The sequence below is a fragment of the Lissotriton vulgaris genome, chromosome 2_2, assembly GCF_964263255.1.
Source record: "Lissotriton vulgaris chromosome 2_2, aLisVul1.2, whole genome shotgun sequence".
Taxonomy (NCBI): domain Eukaryota; kingdom Metazoa; phylum Chordata; class Amphibia; order Caudata; family Salamandridae; genus Lissotriton; species Lissotriton vulgaris.
The window spans coordinates 121,064,137-121,085,740 of NC_141688.1; the positions used below are offsets into that span (position 1 = coordinate 121,064,137).

The window sequence follows — 21,604 nt, forward strand, 5'->3', positions numbered from 1 at the left end:
CACTTTGACCGAAGCATGCGACAGACCTGCCTTGGATAGTGACAGCAGGTAAGGAAGGATACCTTCAGGTTGTACCTCAAACGGATGCAAGTGTTGTCTGTTGCACCAGTGGCAGAAACGGGTCCATTTTGCTGCATATGTTTTGTTTGTTGATATAGCTCTAGCTTGTGAAAGAATATGCCTGCATTCTTGCGAAATATCTAGATTTTGAAATTCCCGCTCATGAGGTTCCATGCTGACAATTTTAGTGATTGCAGATCCGGATGCAGAATCTGCCCTTCCTTCATGGAGATGAGGTCTTGAAATGTCGGGAGTTGGATCTTGTCGCCCCTTGACAATTGAAGGATGTCTGAAAACCACGCCTGTCTTGGCCAGGCTGGTGCGATCATTATGATCCGACACGGTTCCAATCTCATCTTGCGCAGGATTCGCGGTATCAACGGGAACGGAGGGAACGCGTAGGCAAACCTTCCTGTCCAGTCCATGAGGAATGCATTTCCCTTGGAACCTCGATGATGGTACCTGGACGCAAATTGAGCGCACTTTGAGTTGTTTTGTGTCGCGAACAAATCTAATGTGGGAGTGCCCCACCTTTGAAACAAGATGCGAATCTGAGTGTCGTGTAGTTCCCACTCGTGCGTCGCATTGGGAGTGCGGCTCAGGGCGTCCGCCCGTGTGTTGAGGACTCCCTGTATATGTTGAACCTGAATTGAAATTCCGTTGGTTATGAGCCATTTCCAGATCCTTTGCGCCAGTGCCGACAGCTGTTTGGATCTCGTTCCGCCCTGTTTCAGCAGGTAAAACATGGTCGTGGTGCTGTCCGTTTGGATAAGTACTGACGATTGGCGTATTCTGGGAAGGAATGCTTGAAGCCCTAGGAACACCGCTTTGAGCTCCAACATGTTTATGTGAAGCTGAGCTTCCCAATCTGACCAAAGGCCCTGAATTTCCAGCTCCTGAAGATGCGCGCCCCATCCTTTCAGCGAAGCGTCCGTTGTCATCACGAAGTCGTGATCTCGAGGAATGAAGCTCAAGCCTTGGTCCAGGTTCTTTAGAATCTTCCACCATGACATGGCCACCTTCATATGGTCCGTGATGGCAATGCGATCCTCGAAGGTTCCTCTGGCCTGGACCCACTGTTCGTCCAGTTGTTCCTGCAAAGGTCTCATTCGAAGACGACAGTTTGGTACCAGTGGGATGCAGGATGACATCATCCCCAACATGGACTTGTATATCCTCACGGAAGTGGACCTTTTTGCCTGAAGTGATGCCGTTAATCCCATGATCTTTCTCATCCGGTCTTCGGAAGGATAGGCTTTCCCTGCTCTGGTGCATATCCATGCCCCCAGGAACTGGATGCCTTGGGCCGGAGTCAGCGAGGATTTCTCTAAGTTGGTCCTCAGGCCCAGTCGCTGAAACAACCGGATGCAGCTCTGCAGAGCTCTTGCTGCGTCCCTGAAAGATGGACCTGTCACCAACCAGTCGTCCAGATATGGATAAATGTAATGCCCTTGCAGTCTTAAGTGGGCCGCCACCGGGGCCATGCATTTGGTGAATACCCTCGGGGCTGATTTGAGTCCGAATGGCAGGACCTTGAACTGGAAGTGGCGACTCTCCACAACAAATCTTAGATACTTCCTGTGTTTCCGATGAATGGGAATATGGAAGTACGCATCCATGAGATCCAAGGACGCCATGTAGTCTTTTTCCTTTATCATGAGTAGGATCTCTTGCAACAATAACATTCTGAAGGGTATCTTTTTTATGTATTGATTGAGATCCCTCAGGTCCAATACCTGTCTCCATTTCCGGGTCTGTTTCTTTTTGATGAGGAAGAAATGCGAATAGAAGCCTCTCCCTCTGAGATGTTGTGGCACTTCCTCTATGGCTCCCTTTTGCAGAAGCGAGTGTACTTCTTTCTGCATTTCTTTGCGATGTTGGTTGAGCCTGAGTACTGGGGGGTGATCCGGTGGTATTTCCACAAATTCCAGCGTGTGGCCCCTGCTTATGACATCTAGAACCCATTTGTCCGATGTTATGGACATCCAGTTGTTGTAGTATTGAGACAGATAGTGGTCGTTGTTCGAGATCTTTTGTGTGGGGAGTGCCGGCCTGAAATCATTGACGTCTATTAGACTGCTGAGATTTCCCCCTGGCATTTGGTTTACCTCTGGACTGTTGTTGGTAAGAGGAGTTGGAGGACCTGAATTGGTTGTTAGTATTATACTGTCGATATCCCTGCTGATTATACGGCTGATATCGGTTGGATTGAAAAGAGGGTCTTTGATTAAATTGATCTCTTGCACCCCTCTTTCGAAAGGACTGAAACCTTCCCTGCTGAAGAGATCCCAGCGCTCTAGCTGTGTCCGTGTCCGACTTTATGCCTTGCAACGCCTCATCGATATGTTTCCCAAACAAATTTTCGCCGTCAAAAGGCATATCGACAATTTTCGCCTGCACCTCTGGACGAAAAGAAGTTGCCTTGAGCCAGCCCTGCCTGCGAAGCGAAACCGCTCCAGCCATTTGTCTGAAGGCCATAGACGAGACATCCATGGCAATGTCGATAGGTTCTGCAGCAGATTTTGCTCCTTCTTTGAGAAGGGCTGCCACTTCTTCCTTTCGATCCTCCGGAAGCGCAGAGAGTATGGGTGCCAGATCGGACCATATCTGTCTGTTGTAACGGCCAAGCAGTGCCATAGCATTTGCCGCTTTAATGGTAGAGGCTGCCATGACCGCAAACCTCTTACCTGCCCCATCCATTCTCCTTCCTTCCTTGTCTGGTGGCACTAGGGAAGTAGCCACCGGGTTTTTAGAATTTCTTTGCGCCGCCTGCGTCACGACTGATTCCGGCCTGGGATGCCCAATGAGGCAGGCTGCCGTGGATTCAGGAGCTCTGTATTTTTTTTCAATTCGTGGAACTGACACCGCTATAGACGCCGGTGTTTTCAGAATCTTTAGGCCCTCCTCCCAGATATGAGGGATAATCGGAATTTAACGAAGTGACCTTTTGTTATCATCCTTGAAATCGTACAAGAAACAATCCGTCTCTTGCACCTCCACATCCAGACTGAATCTCTTGGCCGCCCTTTCCATGATATCATGGAAGCCCCCGATGTCTTGAGGAGGTGAGGTAGATTTGAGTGGGTCAGGTGATGCAGCCGATGGCAAAACATATTCGTCCCATTACTGCCCCGAAGCATCATGAACAAGCTCCCCTTCTTCGGGCTGTTCATCTTCGTCGGAGTCCGTTAAGTCGTCCCTTATAGTAACCACCTGCGGAGATTTCACCCCTTGTTCTTGAGAAGCAGGTGCTTTAGGTGTCTGCGAGGGAGGCGTCTGCGTAGCTGGTTGTGAGGAATTCGCCTCTGGGAAACGACGGTAGTAGTCGTTTAGCATCAACCTAAGATCAGACACAAGGTTGAGGGGTATAGAAACCGTCTCTTGACGTTCCTCCTCCCGTGAGTCCTCATGCTGCTCCTCCTCCTCATCGTAATCACCAGATTCCTGAAATGACTCATATCTGGAAGATTGTGGCCTGTCCCTAAAGGAATAACTTTCCTCCTCGTCCGTGTCTTGGCTCTTTATCTGAAGCTGAGAAGGACTGTAGGCGGCACCTGAGGACTCCTCTCCATCTGAGTCCTGCTCCAGCAATGATGATGGCGGCAAAGGAGAAATTTTTGTCCATGAGGTGAACTCTGCGGATTTACTAATAGTAGCCGAGCCTCTCGTCGACTGAAAAGACCGGATAGAGATCATGGTCTTCGACTGTGGAGAACTGAACGCCTTTGCAGATGATAGCAAGATTTTCGTCGACGGAACCATCGTCGACGGGACCATCGTCGACGAGACCATCGTCGATGGAACCATCGTCGACGGGACCATTGTCGACGGGACCTTCGTCGACGGGACCATCGTCGACGGGACCTTCGTCGATGGAACCTTCACAGTGAAATCTTACTCGTCGATGTTGTTGACACGAAGGCGGTTGGAAATCTGAGGCAGGAAGCTGCTGCTGGGGAGTGTGAGGGCAGGGCAGCAATGCTGATTGGCTGACTTTTGGACCAAACAAAGAAATGGTCTGGTTACCAAATAATACACCCCCTATGGGGATTTTCTATGCAGTTTTTCTTCTCTATGATACTGCTTGGTCATTCTGTTACCGTGAGACTCCCACCATGACGACGGGGAAGATACAAGCATGTGAATCTATGAAAGATGTAATACTGGAGAAAGGAGGCTTACAAGAGAGAGCCTTGAGCTCACTCACTCTCCTGGCAGAGGTGATGGCTACCAAGAAGGCAGTCTTCAAAGAAAGAAGGCGAAGAGGACAGTTGTGAAGCGGCTCAAAGAGAGCGCACATCAGAAATGTTAGAACCAGGTTTAAGTCCCACTGAGGCATCACAAAGGGAGCAGGAGGAAAGGTATGAGTGATGCCCTTCAGGAATCGATTTACGATAGGGGACTTGAACAAAGAAGGCTGGTCAGGCAGCCTCAGAAAGGCTGAAAGAGCCGAAAGATAGCCCTTGATAGTGCCCAGAGCAGAGCCCTGCCGAGCAAGAGAAAGAAGGAAGAGAAGAACATCAGAGAGAGGGGCATTGAGGGGATCCACAGCCTTTGCTGTGCCCAATGCCACAAATCTGTTCCACCTGCAGGCGTATACCGTCTTTGTGGAGGGAAGCCTGGCTGCCAGAATGATGTTGCAAACCTCAGGAGGCAAGTCAAATGGCCTCAACTGTCGCCGCTCAATCTCCAAGCATGGAGGTGGAGACTGGACAGGTTCGGGTGGAGGACCGTCCCCTGCTGCTGCAACAGAAGGTCCTCCTGAAGAGGCAGACGAACCGGGGGATCGACTGACATACTGAGTAGCTCTGGATACCAGTACCTTCGTGCCCAGTCCGGAGCCACAGGATGACTTGTGCCCGGTCGCGCTTGATCTTCTTCAGCACTCTGGGCAGAAGAGGTATAGGCGGAAAGGCGTACAACAGACCACAGCTCCACTCGCGACGAAAAGCGTCTCCGAGCGAGTGCCGCCTTGGAAATTCCAACGCGCAGAACTGATGACATTGCGCGTTCTCTTCGGTGGCGAATAGATCTAACCAAGGCTCTCCCCATCGCAGAAAGAAGCCTTGCACCACGTCCGAGTTCAGACGCCATTCGTAATCCATCGAGTACCGACGGCTGAGTTTGTCCGCCCTGGCGTTCAGAAAACCTGCCAGGTGTTGAACCACCAGAGTCACGCCCTGATGTTCCAGCCATTGCCAGAGACGTAGAGCCTCCTGGCAAAGGGTCCACGACCCCACTCCGCCCTGTTTGTTGCAGTACCACATGGCAGTGGTGTTGTCCGTGAACACCTGCACTGCACTCCCTCGGACAGACGGGAGGAATGCTTTCAGTGCCAGACGAATCGCCCGCAGCTCCAACAGATTGATATGGAGCCGGGACTCCGCCGGAGACCAGAGTCCTCTGATCTCCGCCTCTCCCAAGTGGCCTTCCCAGCCCTGGAGGGACGCGTCCGTCACGACTACGTGCTCCGGTTGGGGAAGGGAGAGGGATCTGCCGTTGACCCAATCGCGGTCCGTGAGCCACCACTGCAGCTGTCTCTCAGTGCCCTCCGAGATCAGGACATGGTCGGCAGGTTGTCCCGGTGCTGGGCCCACTGAAACTTCAGGTCCCACTGCAGAGCCCACATCCGCCACCGTGCGTGATGCACCAGAAGGATGCAGGAGGCCATCAGCCCCAGAAGCCACAGCGTCAACCTGACCGAAACCCGGGATAACGGCCCGAAGATCGGAATCAGAGCCTGTATATCCCGAACCCGCTGTTCGGGCGGGTAAACCCGAAACTGCGCCGAGCCGAGAACCGCTCCGATGAAAAGGAGCTTCTGAGAGGGGCACAGGTGTGACTTCGGCACATTGGTGGAAAATCCCAGCAGGTGCAGGAGATCCGCCGTAGTCTAGAGGTGGCTGACGACTGCCTGGGGCGAGCCCGCCTTCAACAACCAGTCGTCTAGGTATGGGAAGACTGAGACCCCTAACCTGCGCAGATGAGCTGCGACCACCGCAATCACCTTCGTGAACACCCGTGGGGCGCTGGTAAGGCCGAAGGGGAGCACGGTGAACTGAAAGTGCTCGAGGCCTACCGTGTACCGCAGGTAACGCCGGTGGGCAGGCAGGACGGGGATGTGGAAATATGCGTCCTGCAAGTCCAACGCTACCATCCAGTCTCCTAGGTCTAGGGCAGCCAAGACCTGAGCCAGAGTCAGCATTTTGAACTTCTCCTTCCGGAGGAAGCCGTTGACGTTCCTCAGATCCAAGATAGGGCGTAGGCCCCCTTTGCCCTTCTTGGGTACCAGGAAGTAGTGGGAGTAGCAACCACGTCCTACTTCTGGCCCAGGAACGCGCTCGATGGCCCCCTTGGCCAAGAGGGCCGAAACTTCCTCCTGCAGGAGCCACAAGTGATCCCCCGATACGAGGTGGTGTTGCGGTGGCATGGCTTGAGGGGTCGTCTCGAAGGGGAGGGAGTAGCCCCTTCGGACGATCTGCAGCACCCACCTGTCCGAAGTGACTGTGCGCCATTGAGAGTGGTGATGGCGAACCCTGCCTCCCACTGGCGTCACATGAGCCGAAAAGCACGGACTAGGAGGGTTTAGAGGCGGATGCTGCGGGGGCAGGTGTGGACTGGCTCCGCTTGTATCCCCGACCGCCTCCACGGCGGTTTCCACGGCCGCCGCCGCACTGGACGACAGTTTGCGGCCTGTGGCTGGCGGCACGTGTGGGGGCGCCCCTTCCTTGGCCACGAAAGGAGCGAAAGGCACCCATTTGCTGGCGCGGGCCGAGAGGCCCAAGGACTTGGCCGTAGCCCTGGAGTCCTTAAAGCGCTCAAGCGCGTGGTCTGCCTTGTCGCCAAAGAGGCGACGGCCATCGAACGGCATGTCCATGAGTGTATTTTGGACGTCTGCCGAGAAGTTGGCGGATCTCAGCCAGGCGTGGCGTCGTATCGCCACCGTCGAAGCCATCGCTCTGCCCAGCGAGTCAGTAGTATCCAGTCCGCACCTGATTGAATACTTTGCTGCGTCCCGGCCCTCCACTAGGGCTTGGCCGAGTTTGGCCCGCACCTCCAACGGACACTCTGGCAGCACTTCCGCCACCGTTTCCCACAGAGAGTGGGTGTAACGCCTGTAGGAGAGTAGGGTCTGCAATCCTATGATCACCCAGATTTTTTGCTTTTGTTTCACTGGTTTACGACTTTCTCTGGCTGTGGGCCTGCCAATCAGACCCACAGCCTGGCTGTTCTCTCTCTAAATTACGACATGTACCCTAGGTGCATTTACCAATTGGAACTGGGCCACCTTCTCAGACCCTGTAACTCAGGGCATAGGTGTACCCAGGGCCTACCAGGGGCTGAAGCATGTATTATGCCACCCCTGGCTGGCCTCCTAAATTTGACACAACTGGCTGCATGACAGCTGGGGCAAAGTTGTGTAATCACCCTTTGCTGTAGATATAGTATACCTATATCTAACCCTAAAAATGGACACACCGATTCCTATCAGTCACTCCTATGGCAGGCCTTGACAATCCTGAAGGCAGAGTGCTTGGAATCACGTGAGATGGTGCTCTGGCATGAGCTGAGCCTGTCTGCAGCTTGCGGAACCAAGTCCTAATAGCTGTTCTATGATAACGCGTACCATATACTCTTAAGTGCATTATAATCCTCGCGGTTAAATGCTATCTTTGGTATTGCTTTATCAAAACATGTCGAGTAAGGTGTCATACGAATTGGAATACTAACCCCTCGCCAATTCTGGCGACGGGGTTAGCATTCCACCCTTCTAGAGGGACACGACATGTATGTAACTGTGAACCCCTGTTAAAGTTAAACGAAGCCTCAGCTCCACAAAATGGATGCTGCCACCACAGACACGAGTCTGACCCCCTGCAGCTGGGAGTCCTTCCAGCGAGGGGAGCCTGGACAAAGGGTTTCCTGTCGAGGGCGGTGCTAGCACCGTCCCAGACAGGGTTTTGTGTATCCTGGGTAGGCAGGGCTTTTCAGGAAGGTGACTGATGAGTGGCACCCCGGTGCTCACTACGCATAGGCCGGTCAGAACTAGTTCCAGGGGCACACCAGCCCCTGGCCTGGGGAAAGTCCGGCAGGGGAGAGGGGTGTAACCACCCCCCTCCTAGTCCCACCCATAGGCAGGACCTAGTCACCGGGTCAGCCCCTTTTCTTAGTATAAAGATAGGAGCGGGCCCCCTGTTCAAATTAGATCATCTTTGGAATCAAGACACGACTTTCTGCGAAAGGACTTCAAGATTTCTTCTTCAAGATTCTCCCTTGTGACTAAGGAGTAGTCACCCTGCATCCGCAGGCACCATCTTAAGAACACTGCGGTCTGCTGCAAGTCCTTCCTCAGGAATCCGACGACACAGCTCAACGAGACCCGGTTTCCCTGGCACCTCTGACCTCTACTCACCTCTACAGCCAAGCTGAGAACCGTGAGTGCGACGAGACCTCGAGGGACCGACGATCGCCAAGACTGCACGACTTCTTCACAACAAGCCCGCCGAGTGTCCCTCTGGTGAGTGCTTTGGGGTCCTCCTCCATCCTGGTCGCCGACAACGCCTCCTGGTCCGTGAGATCTGCAGAGCACAGCGTCACCCACTCACCTAGTCGAGGTGACTACCATCCGGTGCCCTCCTGGTGCCACCTGACTACTGGCTAGTAGTCACAAACTTGGTCTGACGCCTGGGGATATTCTAAGGTAAGGAATCTATCACTAACGTGTCTCTTTCAGATTGGCACCTTCTATCACATCCTTTGGGACTGCCCGGTGGTTCAGCACTTTTGGGAGGGGAACGATTCGTAAGATGGGCAACTCCCTCGGTAAGACATCCCACAGTCGCCAAAAGAGTGTGTCCTTAATATGTGGTGGGCCACGGACCTGAACGAACTGGAACTGCAATGGGCGGCGCTGGGTTTCCTGCTCGCTACGCGCTCCATTGCTATGAGGTGGGGCTCTCCGGAGAGGCCGCTGGTGGTGGGCTGGATGGCTGAGATGGATCGATGCATGATTGCCGAAAAAACAGTGTACAATATCAGAGGCTTCCCCAAGAAATGGGACAAAAAATGGGGACATTGGAACAAGTATCGAGGTGAACTCTGTAAATCTCCGACTATTGAGCTAGCTATGGCCCGAGCTGGACCCATATGACTAAACGTATGCTAATTTATTTTCTTGCTTGATCTGTACCTTGATTCAATTGTGTAGTTTTAATTGTGACTGATTTAATGACTCTGTTTTTCCTTCCAATAAAATCTTATGTTAAAAAAAATAGGAGGTGGCGGGTGGAAGAGAACAGCAGTTCAGCACAGGAGAAGGGAAGAGACCAGGGAGTTAAAGAAGGAGGTGGGGTGGATGAGAGCAGCAGATCAGCACAGGAGAAGAGACCAGGGAGTTAAAAAAGGAGGCGGGTGGAAGAGAGCAGCAGATCAGCACAGGAGAAGAGAAGAGAACAGGGAGTTAGAGAAGGAGGCGGGTGGAAGAGAACAGCAGATCAGCAGAGGGAGAAAAGAAGAGAACAAGGAGCTAGAGAAGGATGTGGGTGGAAGAGAGCAGCAGATCAGCACAGCAGAATAGAACAGGGAGTTAAAGAAGGAGGTGGGTGGAAGAGAGCAGCAGATTAGCACCGGAGAAGAGAACAGGGAGTTAAAGAAGGAGGTGCGGTTGAAGAGAGCAGCAGAACAGCACCGGAGAAGAGAAAAGGGGGGTAGAGAAGCAGGCGGGTTGAAGAGAGCAGCAGATCAGCTCTGAAGAAGAGAAGTGAACAGGGAGTTTGAGAAGGAGGCAGGGTGTAAGAGAGCAGCAGATCAGCACAGCAGAAGAGAACATGGAGTTAAAGAAGGGCCGGGTGGAAGAGAACAGCAGTTCAGCACAGGAGAAGAGAAAAGGGAGTTAGAGAAAGAGGCAAGTGGAAGAGAACAGCAGATTAGCACAGGAGAAGAAAACAGGGAGTTAAAGAAGGAGGTGGGTTGGAAGAGAGCAGCAGATCAGCACAGGAGAAGAGAAGAGAACAGGGAGTTAGAGAAGGAGGCAGGGTGTAAGAGAGCAGCAGATCAGCACAGGTGAAAAGCACATGGGTATAAAGAAGGAGGTGGGGTGGAAGAGAGAAGCAGTTCAGCACAGGAAACAGAGAGTTAAGGAATGAAGCAGGTGGAAGAGAACAACATATTAGCACAGAAGGGAACAGGGAGTTAGAGAAGGAGGCGGGTGAAAGAGAACAGCAGATCAGCACAGGAGAAGAGAGGCGAACAGGGAGTTAAAGAAGGCTTTGGGGTGGACGAGAGCAGCAGATCAGCACAGATGAAGATAACAGGGAGTTAGAGAAGGGGGCGGGTGGAAGAGAGCAGCAGATCAGCACCGGAGAACAGAACAGGGAGTTAAAGAAGGAGGCGGGTGGAAGAGAACAGCCGTTCAGCACAGGAGAAGAGAACAGGGAGTTAAGGAAGGAAGCGGGTGGAAGAGAACAACATATTAGCACAGGAGAAGAGAACAGGGAGTTAGAGAAGGAGGCGGGTGAAAGAGAACAGCAGATCACCACAGGAGAAGAGAAGCGAACAGGGAGTTAAAGAAGGAGTTGGGGTGGACGAGAGCAGCAGATCAGTACAGGAGAAGAGACCAGGGAGTTAAAGAAGGAGGTGGGGTGGATGAGTGCAGCAGATCAGTACAGGAGAAGAGACCAGGGAGTTAAAGACGGAGGCGGGTGGAAGAGAGCAGCAGATTAGCACAGGAGAAGAGAACAGGGAGTTAAAGAAGGAGGCGGCGTGGAAGAGAGCATCAGATCAGCAAAAGAGAACAGGGAGTTCAAGAAGGAGGCAGTGGAAGAGAACAGCAGATCAGCACAGGAGAAGAGAACAGGGAGTTAGAGAAGAAGTTGGGTGGAAGAGAGGGAGGGCGATAGATAGAGGGAGGGAGAGCGATAGAGTGAGGGCGATAGATAGAGGGAGGGCGATAGATAGAGGGAGGGTGATAGAGGGAGGGGGATAGATAGAGGGAGGGAGATAGAGGGAGGGAGATAGATAGAGGGAGGGAGGGGGATAGATAGAAGGAGGGCTATCGATATAGAGGGAGGGCGATAGATAGAGTGAGGGAGGGCGATAGATAGATAGAGTGAGGGCGAAAGAGTGAGTGAGGGCATAGAGTGAGTGAGGGCGGTAGAGTGAGTGAGGGCGGTAGAGTGAGTGAGGGCGGTAGAGTGAGTGAGGGCGGTAGAGTGAGTGAGGGCGGTAGAGTGGTAGAGTGAGGGCGGTAGAGTGAGGGCGGTAGAGTGGTACAGCTAGAGTGGTAGAGTGAGGGCAGTAGAGTGAGGGCAGAAGAGTGGTAGAGTTTTGGGCGGTAGAGTGGTGAGGGTGTGTGAGAGGGTGAGGGTGTGTGAGTGAGGGTGTGTGAGAGTGAGGGTGTGTGAGAGTGAGGGTGTGTAAGGGTGAGGGGGTGTGAGGTGGTGAGGGTGAGGGGGTGTGAGTGGGTAAGGGTGAGGGGGTTTGAGGGAGGGTGAGGGCCAGGGCGTGTGAGGGAGAGGGAGGGCATGTGAGGGAGAGGGAGGGTGGGTGTGAGGGAGTGTGAGGGTGAGAGGGTGTGTGAGGGTGAGTGAGAGGGTGTGTGAGGGTGAGTGAGAGGTTGAGGGGGTGTGAGGGGTGAGGGTGAATGAGGGTTGTGAGGGTGAGGGGGTGAGTGAGGGTGAAGAAGGTGAGGGTGTGTGAGGGTGAAGGGGTGTGAGGGTGAGGGGGTGTGTGAGGGTGAGGGGTGCGAGGGTGTGGGGGTGCGAGGGTGAGGGTGTGTCAGGGGGTTGAGGGTGAGGGGGGTGAGGGTGAGGGGGTGTGAGGGTGAGGGGGTGTGAGGGTGAGGGGGTGTGAGGGTGAGGGGGTGTGAGGGTGAGGGGGTGTGAGGGTGAGGGGGTGTGAGGGTGAGGGTGTGTAAGGGTGAGGGGGCGTGAGGGCGGGTGAGGGTGTGTGAGGATGAGGGGGTGTGAGGAAGAGGGTGTGTGAGGGTGAGGGGGTGAGAGGGTGTGTGAGGATGAGAGGGTGTTTGAGGGTGAGGGAGTGTGTGAGGGGGTAAGTGAGGGTGAGAGGGTGGGTGAGGGTGAGTGGGGTGTGAGGGTGTGTGAGGGTGAGAGGGGGTGTGAGGGTGAGAGGGGGTGTGAGGGTGAGAGGGGATCAGGATGAGAGGGGGTGAGAGAGGTGAGAGGGTGTGTGAGGGTGAGGGTAAGGGTGAGGGGGTGTGAGGGGGTGCGAGGGTAAGTGTGAGTGTGTGTGAGGGTGAGGGGTGTGAGGTTGAGGGGGGTGAGGGTGTGTGATGATGAGGGTGAGTGAGGGTGTGTGGGTGAGTGAGGGCGTGTGAGGGTGAGGGGGTGAGGGTGTGTGAGGGTGAAAGGGTGGGTGAGGGTGAGAGGGTGGGTGAGCATGGGTGAGAGGGGAGGTGAGGGGGGTGTGAGGGTGTGGGGTGAGGGGTGTGAAGGGATGTGAGGGTGTGAGGATGAGGGGTGTGTGTGAGGGTGAGGGGGTGCGAGGGTGAGGAGGTGAGGGGGCATGAGGGTGTGTGGGATGTGAGGGGTGAGGGTGAATGAGGGTTGTGAGGGTGAGGGTGAGGAAGGTGAGGGTGTGCGAGGGTGAGGGTGTGTGAGGGTGAGGGTGTGTGTGAGGGTGTGGGGGTGCGAGGGGGTGTGAGGGTGAGGGGGTGTGAGGGTGAGGGGGTGTGAGGGTGAGGGGGGTGGGGGTGTGAGGGTGAGGGGGTGTGAGGGCAAGGGGGCGTGCGGGCGGGTGAGGGTGTGTGAGGATGAGGGGGTGTGAGGATGAGGGGGTGTGAGGGTGAGGGGGAGAAAGGGTGTGTGAGGATGAGAGGGTGTTTGAGGGTGAGAGGGTGTGTGCGGGGTAAGTGAGGGTGAGGGTGGGTGAGGGTGAGTGGGGTGTGAGGGTGTGTGAGGGTGTGTGAGGGTGAGAGGGGGTGTGAAGGTGAGAGGGGGTGAGGGTGAGAGGGGTGAGAGGGGGTGAGAGAGGTGAGAGGATGTGTGAGGGTGAGGGTAAGGGTGAGGGCGTGTGAGGGTAAGGGTGAGGGGTGTGAGGGTAAGTGTGAGGGTGAGGGGATGTGAGGTTGAGGGGGGTGAAGGTGTGTGATGATGAGGGTGAGTGAGGGTGTGTGGGTGAGTGAGGGTGTGTGAGGGTGAGGGGTGTGAGAGGGTGTGAGAGGGTGCTGAAGGGACGTGAAATAGCGTGTCCCATCTGTAATGTACTGGACGGTGAAATAACATGTTCTGCGAGTGCTGAAGGGGAAATGGTTGGTGAAATAACGGGTTGATGTATTCTGAAGGGGTCAAGTATGGTGAAATAATGCACAGATGTGCATTATTTGTGATGTGCACAGAGGAGACGAGTACGGTGAAAAACGGAGCCATTTCTGGGACTTTTCTTGTAAAATTTTCGAGGAGAACCCAGGCCAGTATAATACTGTCTTCTGCGTGCAAGTCTGTGCAGTCATGGCGTATTCGGCAGTGGTGCGCGCGATGGCACTTAACGGCTCGTAACTCTAAAAAAAAAAAAAAAGCTCTTGCCATTGCTGTGGCGGGGGAGGGGGAGGCGGGGGAGCTGCAGCCTTTGAAGACTGATTCCTAGGGCTAGGCACATACAAATGGTGGTGCGCGATATGCACGCGGGAGGCGGGGGAGCGATAGCCTTTGAAGTCCGATGCTTTGAGGCTCAGACAAAGGGTGTGGGTGACGTGGCTGGCGTGCAAATGGCAAGCGCGTGGATGCGAGGCGGCTCGGGGAGCAAATGGCAAGCGCCTGCATGGGCACATGCACTGTGTGTAATCCGCCTGCCAAAGCCCCTTGATCAGCTTTCCTGATCCACCTCTATATGTCTCGAGCTGCAATGCGCTTGCACATTGGCAGGTCGAGACTTAAAAAGGACATTTTCCAACAAAAAAGGTATGTTTTCTAGTTTAAAAAATCACGTTCTAGAACCTGGCATGTTCCATAGCTCATAGTTGAAATTGATGTTCTCTAGCTCAAACCATTGGGTGCTATTTTGGTTTAAAAACAAGCATCTTCACTAAAAAAGTAATCTCTAGCTGACATGATTTTTTTTTAATAATAAAACATTATCTCAAACTGAGAAGAATGTGTTTTATGTAGCTAAAAGTGTGTCCATTAACTGAATTGAAATAAAGAAAGTTGGCTAACTGAAAGACTACATGAACTCTAAATGAAAATGATGTTCTCCAACTAAAGAGTCTATAATTACTCACTGAAAGGGCCAAGTGTTAAGCAACAGAATGGAAATACGATTTCCAGATAAAAATGAAATTATATTCTGTGATTTAAAGTATAGCTTGTTCTAGAGCTGGAAATGGAGGCTAAATATAGCACTGGACAAAACATGACAAATTTCACTGAGGTGGGTAACAAACCTTTGTTATTCAAGGCCAAGATGGCCCAATCAGTAAATGTGCGCTTTAAAAATATGTGTTATGTTATGGTCATATATGCTGGACAATTAAGAAGACGACTAGAAGAGGGTGTTTCATACCCAGCAGTTTAATTACCATATTTTTAAAGAGCTATTTATTTAAAAAAAAGATCGGATTTTCAGTAATGGTCCATTGATGGTGCAATGTTCTCACTCATATGTGCTCCTTCATTAAAGTTTGATATTTGAATAAACAAAACCGAGAGATGTTATGTTGGCTCCTAGTGATCACCGCTAAAATTAAAACTTAATCCGTTTTTTTACTATTTTTACTGTTCCTGCCATGCTCTGCTCTCCAATTTCCTTTCTGAAAACAACACAGCTTGTCAAATATTAAAATGTTATTTCTGACCAGAAAAAACTCCCATTAAGAGTGAAAAGTACTCAAGGCCAAACGGGGGCAGTCGTCTGGTGCATGCCACGACTGATATTTCAGCCCGTCCACTCGACTAGAGCAAAGTTTTCATAAAATCGATGTGGATCCTACTCGGCACCACTCTTAGAAAAATTAATAATTTAAAATTTGAAAAAAAAATGTTCTCTCTTAAGAGCTGCAGGAAAAAATATTTCATATCCGAATGCATTGTGTGCGCCTGTCAAAGTTAAAACCTGCAATGCCACCTCTGACCACTTATTCTTATTACTTTAGGATTTTAAAAGATGACGCGATGATGTACCATTAAATCAGTTCTTGTACTGCTTAAAGCAGTGACCGTTACTGAATTAATGAATGAGTGACCACAACACGGGCTTCGTTTACCGCAGGTTCCTACACGTAAACTATAGGATGTGTTTAAGGCCGTACATCCACTGTCAGCAAGAATGATGTTGAAAAAGCAGGTCTCTCTGTCAAGCGTTGCAATACCATTCTAAGGGTAGATTGTGAGCTGTGGTTTAGTGATGTTCAAAGATAACAACATAAGATAAAAGGAACTTGGAAGTTATTATAGGAACTGGAGGACTGTCCATAAACACTGCGAGTACCCCTAAAACAGAACAAACACATATTGCCAAAAATAACACATTTAGGGCCAGATGTAGGTAATCTTGTTTTAGCGATTCTAAAATACCGAATTTTACCAATTCGGTATTTTAGAATCGGTAAATGCTATGTAGGTAAATATTCGTTAAGTATTACCTAATCGGTATTTACCGATTCGGTAATTCCCATTCATTCCTATTTCATTCGGTAATTCCCATTCATTCCTATGGGCCTCCAGGCCGATAGAAATGAATTCTATCGGTAAAATCGAGAACTCATTCAAGGGTGGCAGGGTGTCACATTGACACCCTGTTGCACCCCTGAATAGTGCATGGGTGCACATGTGGCAGACATATGGCTGCCACATCGCACTGTTGTAAAAGCTAAATAATTGCTTTTGCAAAGGTTTTCAATATTTACCACCAACTTGTAGTTGGTGGTAAATACCGAATCCATACCTATGCAATGCACTGAGTGCTCCCTACATTGCAAATTCGGTAATTTACTGATTCGGTATTTTAACTTATCAGTAATTTACCGATTCCTTAAAATACTGAATCGGTAAATTACCGAATTTGTATTTGAGGCCACCTACATCTCAGTATCCTAATACGGGCCGGTAACGGCCGAAAATCGGAAATTTCGGTCGTTACCGACCGGTATTAGGCGACCTACATCTGGCCCTTAATATGTACCATTTAAACGGGACCATTAAAATCAATCTTCTTTACCCCAAATAATTATTGTTGTGCATCAGACCCTAAGGTACGACGTCCAACAGAACCTCTGAAAGCAGAAGTGTTGTTCGAACACATTTAAAATGTTCGCACCCCTTGACACACTGGATCCCCCGCAGCATATAGGCTATGAAGCTAGCAAATGCAGCGGCACCCTACAGCTGCTGCACGCATCGTCCCCATGCATTACGCTGCAGATTGACGTTTCAATGCGAACCTCCGAGTGACACTGCAAAGACGTCTGCCGCGAGAGCTCATGGGATCGGAAGCGCGCGAGAAGAGACGCTCTGGCCCTACCTGCAGGAAGGAGGCGAGCAGCACGCAGTTCATCTCCTGCTCCAGGATGACCTTGTTCTGCGGGTTGTTGTAGCAGGCCGCCACCAGGGACGGGAAGAGCACCTTGACGAGGCGAGGGTCGCTGAAGTACTGGAAGGGCAGCTGGCAGAGCTTCTGCAGCACGGTGGGCTGGCGGCCAGACTGCACAATCACCTGAAACACGACCACACAAGCAAGAAGCGTTACTGGGGCAGGGCTGAGTGCAGCAATCTTATCGAGAAATCCCGCCCAGGCGTCCTAACTTGGAAATAACACACATACATGCTTACTAAAACAAGGGAAGAGGCGCTTCAGTTTTCACGCACTATGGCTGACAATAGTTACTTATGGTCATCAGGAAAACGTTTTTAAATGTTTTTTCTTCACAAAAGAACGATTTGCTGTGAAACAGCGGTTGTGTTTGTACGAGTCAATACAACTGCTTGTGTAGTGCTATCGTTGGAGGACAACATGGTATATTCAGAACCAAAAGCCAAGGATGCATTTCATGCAGACTTTTACATGTATAAGTCCAGGATAAACAGACGTACCGTATATTTTAGGAAGCTCGAAGCACTGATCTCCTGAAAGTACTAGTAACATAACAAGCATCGAAGGTTTTATGTTTAATAAAAAATGTGACAACTCTTACAGGGCACCGTCTACGCCCGACAAACAGTTTAGTCATTGCAATCAAAGACGACTACAAATAAAGCGCACCTTCAAAGCTCCGAATTTAAAGGTTAAACAGGGCATGCTCGTCGGCCCACTTACCACAAAAGGGCAGCCAGGACGACTGTTTAAAATCACCTAAACCACCGAGTTACTTACGGTGGTCTGCCCCGGCAGTCTCTACAATTCTCTTCTGACTGCAGTGAAGATCAGCCTAACAGAAGTGGGCTATAGCTAACAGGTGAAAATCAGATATCGAGACGTCACAAATAGAGCGACTCTCTTTGTTACCGATTAATTAAAATATCGATTTTTCACACACTTTGCACATGTGAATCCTGAAAGAGAAAGTCTCCTGAATAACCTGACCTATGAAAAACCAGCCATTACATAACAGTACTACTCCCAGTGTTCCTTAATTCCGCCCTTAGCTGAAAATGAAAGGACGGTGTCACCTTTACTTGTGGTTTCTGGGAATCATTTATTTGTGGTGGGACTGGTAATAACTGGTAGCCAGTCGGCACTCCTTCCTTCCTGGTTTCTCATGCCCCCTGGCCCATTGTGAAACGGTTTGTCTGACATTTATTTGTAGTTCTTAGTAACAGTATTCTGAAACAAGCATTTGCAATGCAATAGGTCTCGCATTAGGAAGGTTTGAGCCATTGGTATTGTAAATTACACATTTTTTATTTATGTGTTTGTTTTGAAAATAGCTAAATTAATAGCTTTGTCATTTACAATGCCAATATGTTTAACTTTCTCAAATGTGACACCTATAGCATTTGTAATGCAATATGTGTTGTATTTACGTGACTTAGGTGTATTGATCTTACAAATAACAATGGTTTATTTTTTTAAATAATTAATACTTAAATAAAAGTTATTGTAATTTATAATGGCAAGAGCTTAAACTTTTGTAAATAAGTTTTGTGTAGAGAGGGCGATAGAGTGAGGGCGATGGATAGAGTGAGGGCGATGGATAGGGCGAGGACGATAGATAGGGCGAGGACGATAGATAGGGCGAGGACGATAGATAGGGCGAGGACGATAGATAGGGCGAGGACGATAGATAGGGCGAGGACGATAGATAGGGCGAGGACGATAGTTAGGGCGAGGACGATAGTTAGGGCAATAGCTAGAGTGAGGGCGATAGCTAGAGTGAGGGCGATAGCTAGAGTGAAGACGGTAGATAGAGTGAAGACGGTAGATAGAGTGAAGACGGTAGATAGAGTGAGGGCAATAGATCGAGTGAGGACGGTAGATCGAGTGAGGACGGTAGATCGAGTGAGGGCGGTAGATAGAGTGAGGGCGAAAGAGTGAGGGCGGTAGATAGAGTGAGGACGGTAGATAGAGTGAGGACGGTAGATAGAGTGAGGACGGTAGATGGAGTGAGGACGGTAGATGGAGTGAGGACGGTAGATGGATAGATGGAGTGAGGACGGTAGATGGAGTGAGGACGGTAGATGGATAGATGGAGTGAGGACGGTAGATGGATAGATGGAGTGAGGACGGTAGATGGATAGATGGAGTGAGGGCGGTAGATGGAGTGAGAGCGGTAGATGGAGTGAGGGCGGTAGATGGATAGATGAGTGAGGGCGGTAGATGGAGTGAGGGCGGTAGATGGATAGATGGAGTGAGGGCGGTAGATGGATAGATGGAGTGAGGACGGTAGATGGACAGATGGAGTGAGGGCGGTAGATGGATAGATGGAGTGAGGGCGGTAGATGGATAGATGGAGTGAGGGCGGTAGATGGATAGATGGAGTGAGGGGGGTAGATAGATAGAGTGAATCTGTTTGTCACAAATTAAGCACCAGGAAAGCAGCACCAATTCCAAAGGCCACACAAGAAATTCTGTAAAGACACAAACCGTGAGCAAAAGGCAGGACTAAGAAAATAAAAGTCACATTGAGCGAACAAATGTACCTGTTTCCCCCCCCGCCTCCCCAACACCACCTTAGAAAGGATGCTGTAGGCGGTTATATGTAGATGGCAGCACTATTGCCTTATATCTCCACAGCATAAGCCTGTGTGGGCACCACAGAGAAGCACCGCAAACAGCGGATACAACTGTGTTCTGTTAGTGGCATGGTGAGCTTTAAAACGGGTGTGTTCATACAGCGAGAGTAACGCTTGCCCAAATGGATATAGTTTTAAAAACGGAAATTGATAATTTGGTGGGGGAACTGGGTCACTAGCACCACTGCAGTCCTTTATTAACTACTACACATGCCTGTCATCATAAACACATTACTTACCTGTAACCTGCCCCATAAATCTATATTTACATCCACATGTAAATCTATGTGGCATTGTGTGTCCGGAGAGCACCCAAAACGATTTCCCCCTCTAAAATAAAGCCAGAGGGCAAATACACATGACATCATGTTCAGATGTGTACATCAATCCAGTTCTACTGACAATTGTGTTGTCCCCCAAGAACCCTAGTCTTTGCACCAAGGATTTCAGACTTTGGGACTCCAGTAATACTAGACTTTAAGAACTTTCTCATCTGGGTCAGGTGAGGCAGGTAAAATGACAAGGATGGGTAACACTTTGGCATTTATATTTACCATAGAGTTGGACACTGGTTTAGCCTCTAAAGGCTTGGCCTCTAAAATGTAAGGTTTTTTAAAAGATGAAAAGAGGTAACGATATAACAAAGCACAAATGGGATTTCCAGTTGAGGAGGACCAGGACAGAAAGGACATTTAAACTCTCAGACTGTGGTACAGATTGGACTGGAAAAGATAAACTATCATTTTAAAAAAAAAACATTTCTGCAGTAGGAGAAAACATACAACATATAGCACATGTTACTATCACATTTGTTCAAAATTGAGCAGGGGGTGGAACGTAATGGGAGGGATAACAATTATTACAAAAACAATGTAACTTTAATCCCCTTCTCCAGTGGTTTATGCCAATCCAATTGAAGACCACAATGGCCTGATTCACTTCACATTTTGTACGAAGGGAAAATTGCATGCGCAGACATTCCTCCAACAAAAGATGAATCACAACTCAGAGACTTAGGATCTGTACAAACACAAACTGAACTTTTATCAGTGGGAAACGTGCCAGATATACGCACTTTTCCACTTTTGTAACAGAGTTGATAACATGGGTGTTCTCAGGGGAATAACAACTGAAAATGTTGAGAACCCACAAAACACAGTAACTCGGTGGGCATTCAGTAGCGTTTGCAAATCATTTTTAAGTCTAAGTGCACACTGCAGAGACAAACTTTCAGTTCGGTGCAAGTCCTTCAGTAGAAGAGGAAATAGGCACTGAACTACATCCCTTCTTTCTACCACCCTACAGAAGTTTATATTGAGCTGTCAGAAAATGGATATGGAAAAAAGAAACATGTCTGCATCTGTCCATTTACACTAACCCTACAACTGTGCAGGGTTAGCTCTGACAAGATGGCGCCTGTCAGTTCTGTGAATTACAAAAACGTAGTAAACTGATGCAACTTGCAGGCACTCGCCTATGTAATTACGGATTTACTTTTCATTTTGACTCGGCCATTATGCTTATCTTATTCCTTTGTTCTTTACCTAATTTGTCGAATCACACCTGATTTAAGGCTTTATTAAGCGCAAGTAGAAGAACATTAAAAGTCACTCATTTTTGAAGCGTGTAAATATGAAACCACGGCCACAGCATAAGGCACATAGCCATGCTACTTCAAGTAAGCGGGACCCATAATATGTTATTTAGAACCAGTGTGTTAATGTACATGCATACATTCGTTACTGCAGTGAAAAGCTCAAATTCCAAGATGTTATCCTACCACAGGTGACTGCCTTACATATTCCATAATACTTGGTGGGTGCATACTCTGTGGTTTAGTCTACAAAATCATGTTTTTCTGCATGGAATCAATTATTTTCGTTCTAGGTCTGCTCTGTTCCATCTGCTTATAGCTTCTATATTTGTAAGAAAATGGCAAACGTCATGCAAGCAGACGTGAGTCACTGCCACAACAAGCAATCAACTACCCACAATTAACAATGGCCACAGAAAAGCATTTCACGCTCACCATCTCTTAGCGTGTGTGTATATATAAATATATGTTTTTTTATACACAATAGTGGTAAAAACACATATTTCACTGTGTATAGTATGACAAATATTTCATGGTTCCCTGTGAAATATACATTTTATCATCATAATAATTGTCTCCAAACTACTTTATAGAGTTTCACTAAATTATACAGCAAGGTTCTACACTGGCGGCAAAAATGTAAATTATGCAGCACTTTTTCTGTCTGTGTTATGTTATCCATTCAACTAGAAAACACTAGAATTTGCAAACTACATACATTATGTGGAAAATACACTAAATCCATATTTATGCAGTAAATGCTGCTGAA

General features: G+C 49.6%; 1 protein-coding gene across 2 annotated transcripts in view; it reads right to left on the reverse strand.

Moving 5' to 3' along the window:
* Window positions 1–21,604, reverse strand: part of SCAPER (S-phase cyclin A associated protein in the ER) — a 3,157,511-nt gene that overhangs the window by 99,997 nt on the left and 3,035,910 nt on the right. For both annotated transcript variants that reach the window (XM_086959426.1, XM_086959427.1), the window contains exon 30: window positions 16,534–16,725. In XM_086959426.1, the coding sequence (XP_086815552.1) occupies window positions 16,534–16,725 (192 nt within the window). The remainder of the gene's footprint in view (window positions 1–16,533; window positions 16,726–21,604) is intronic.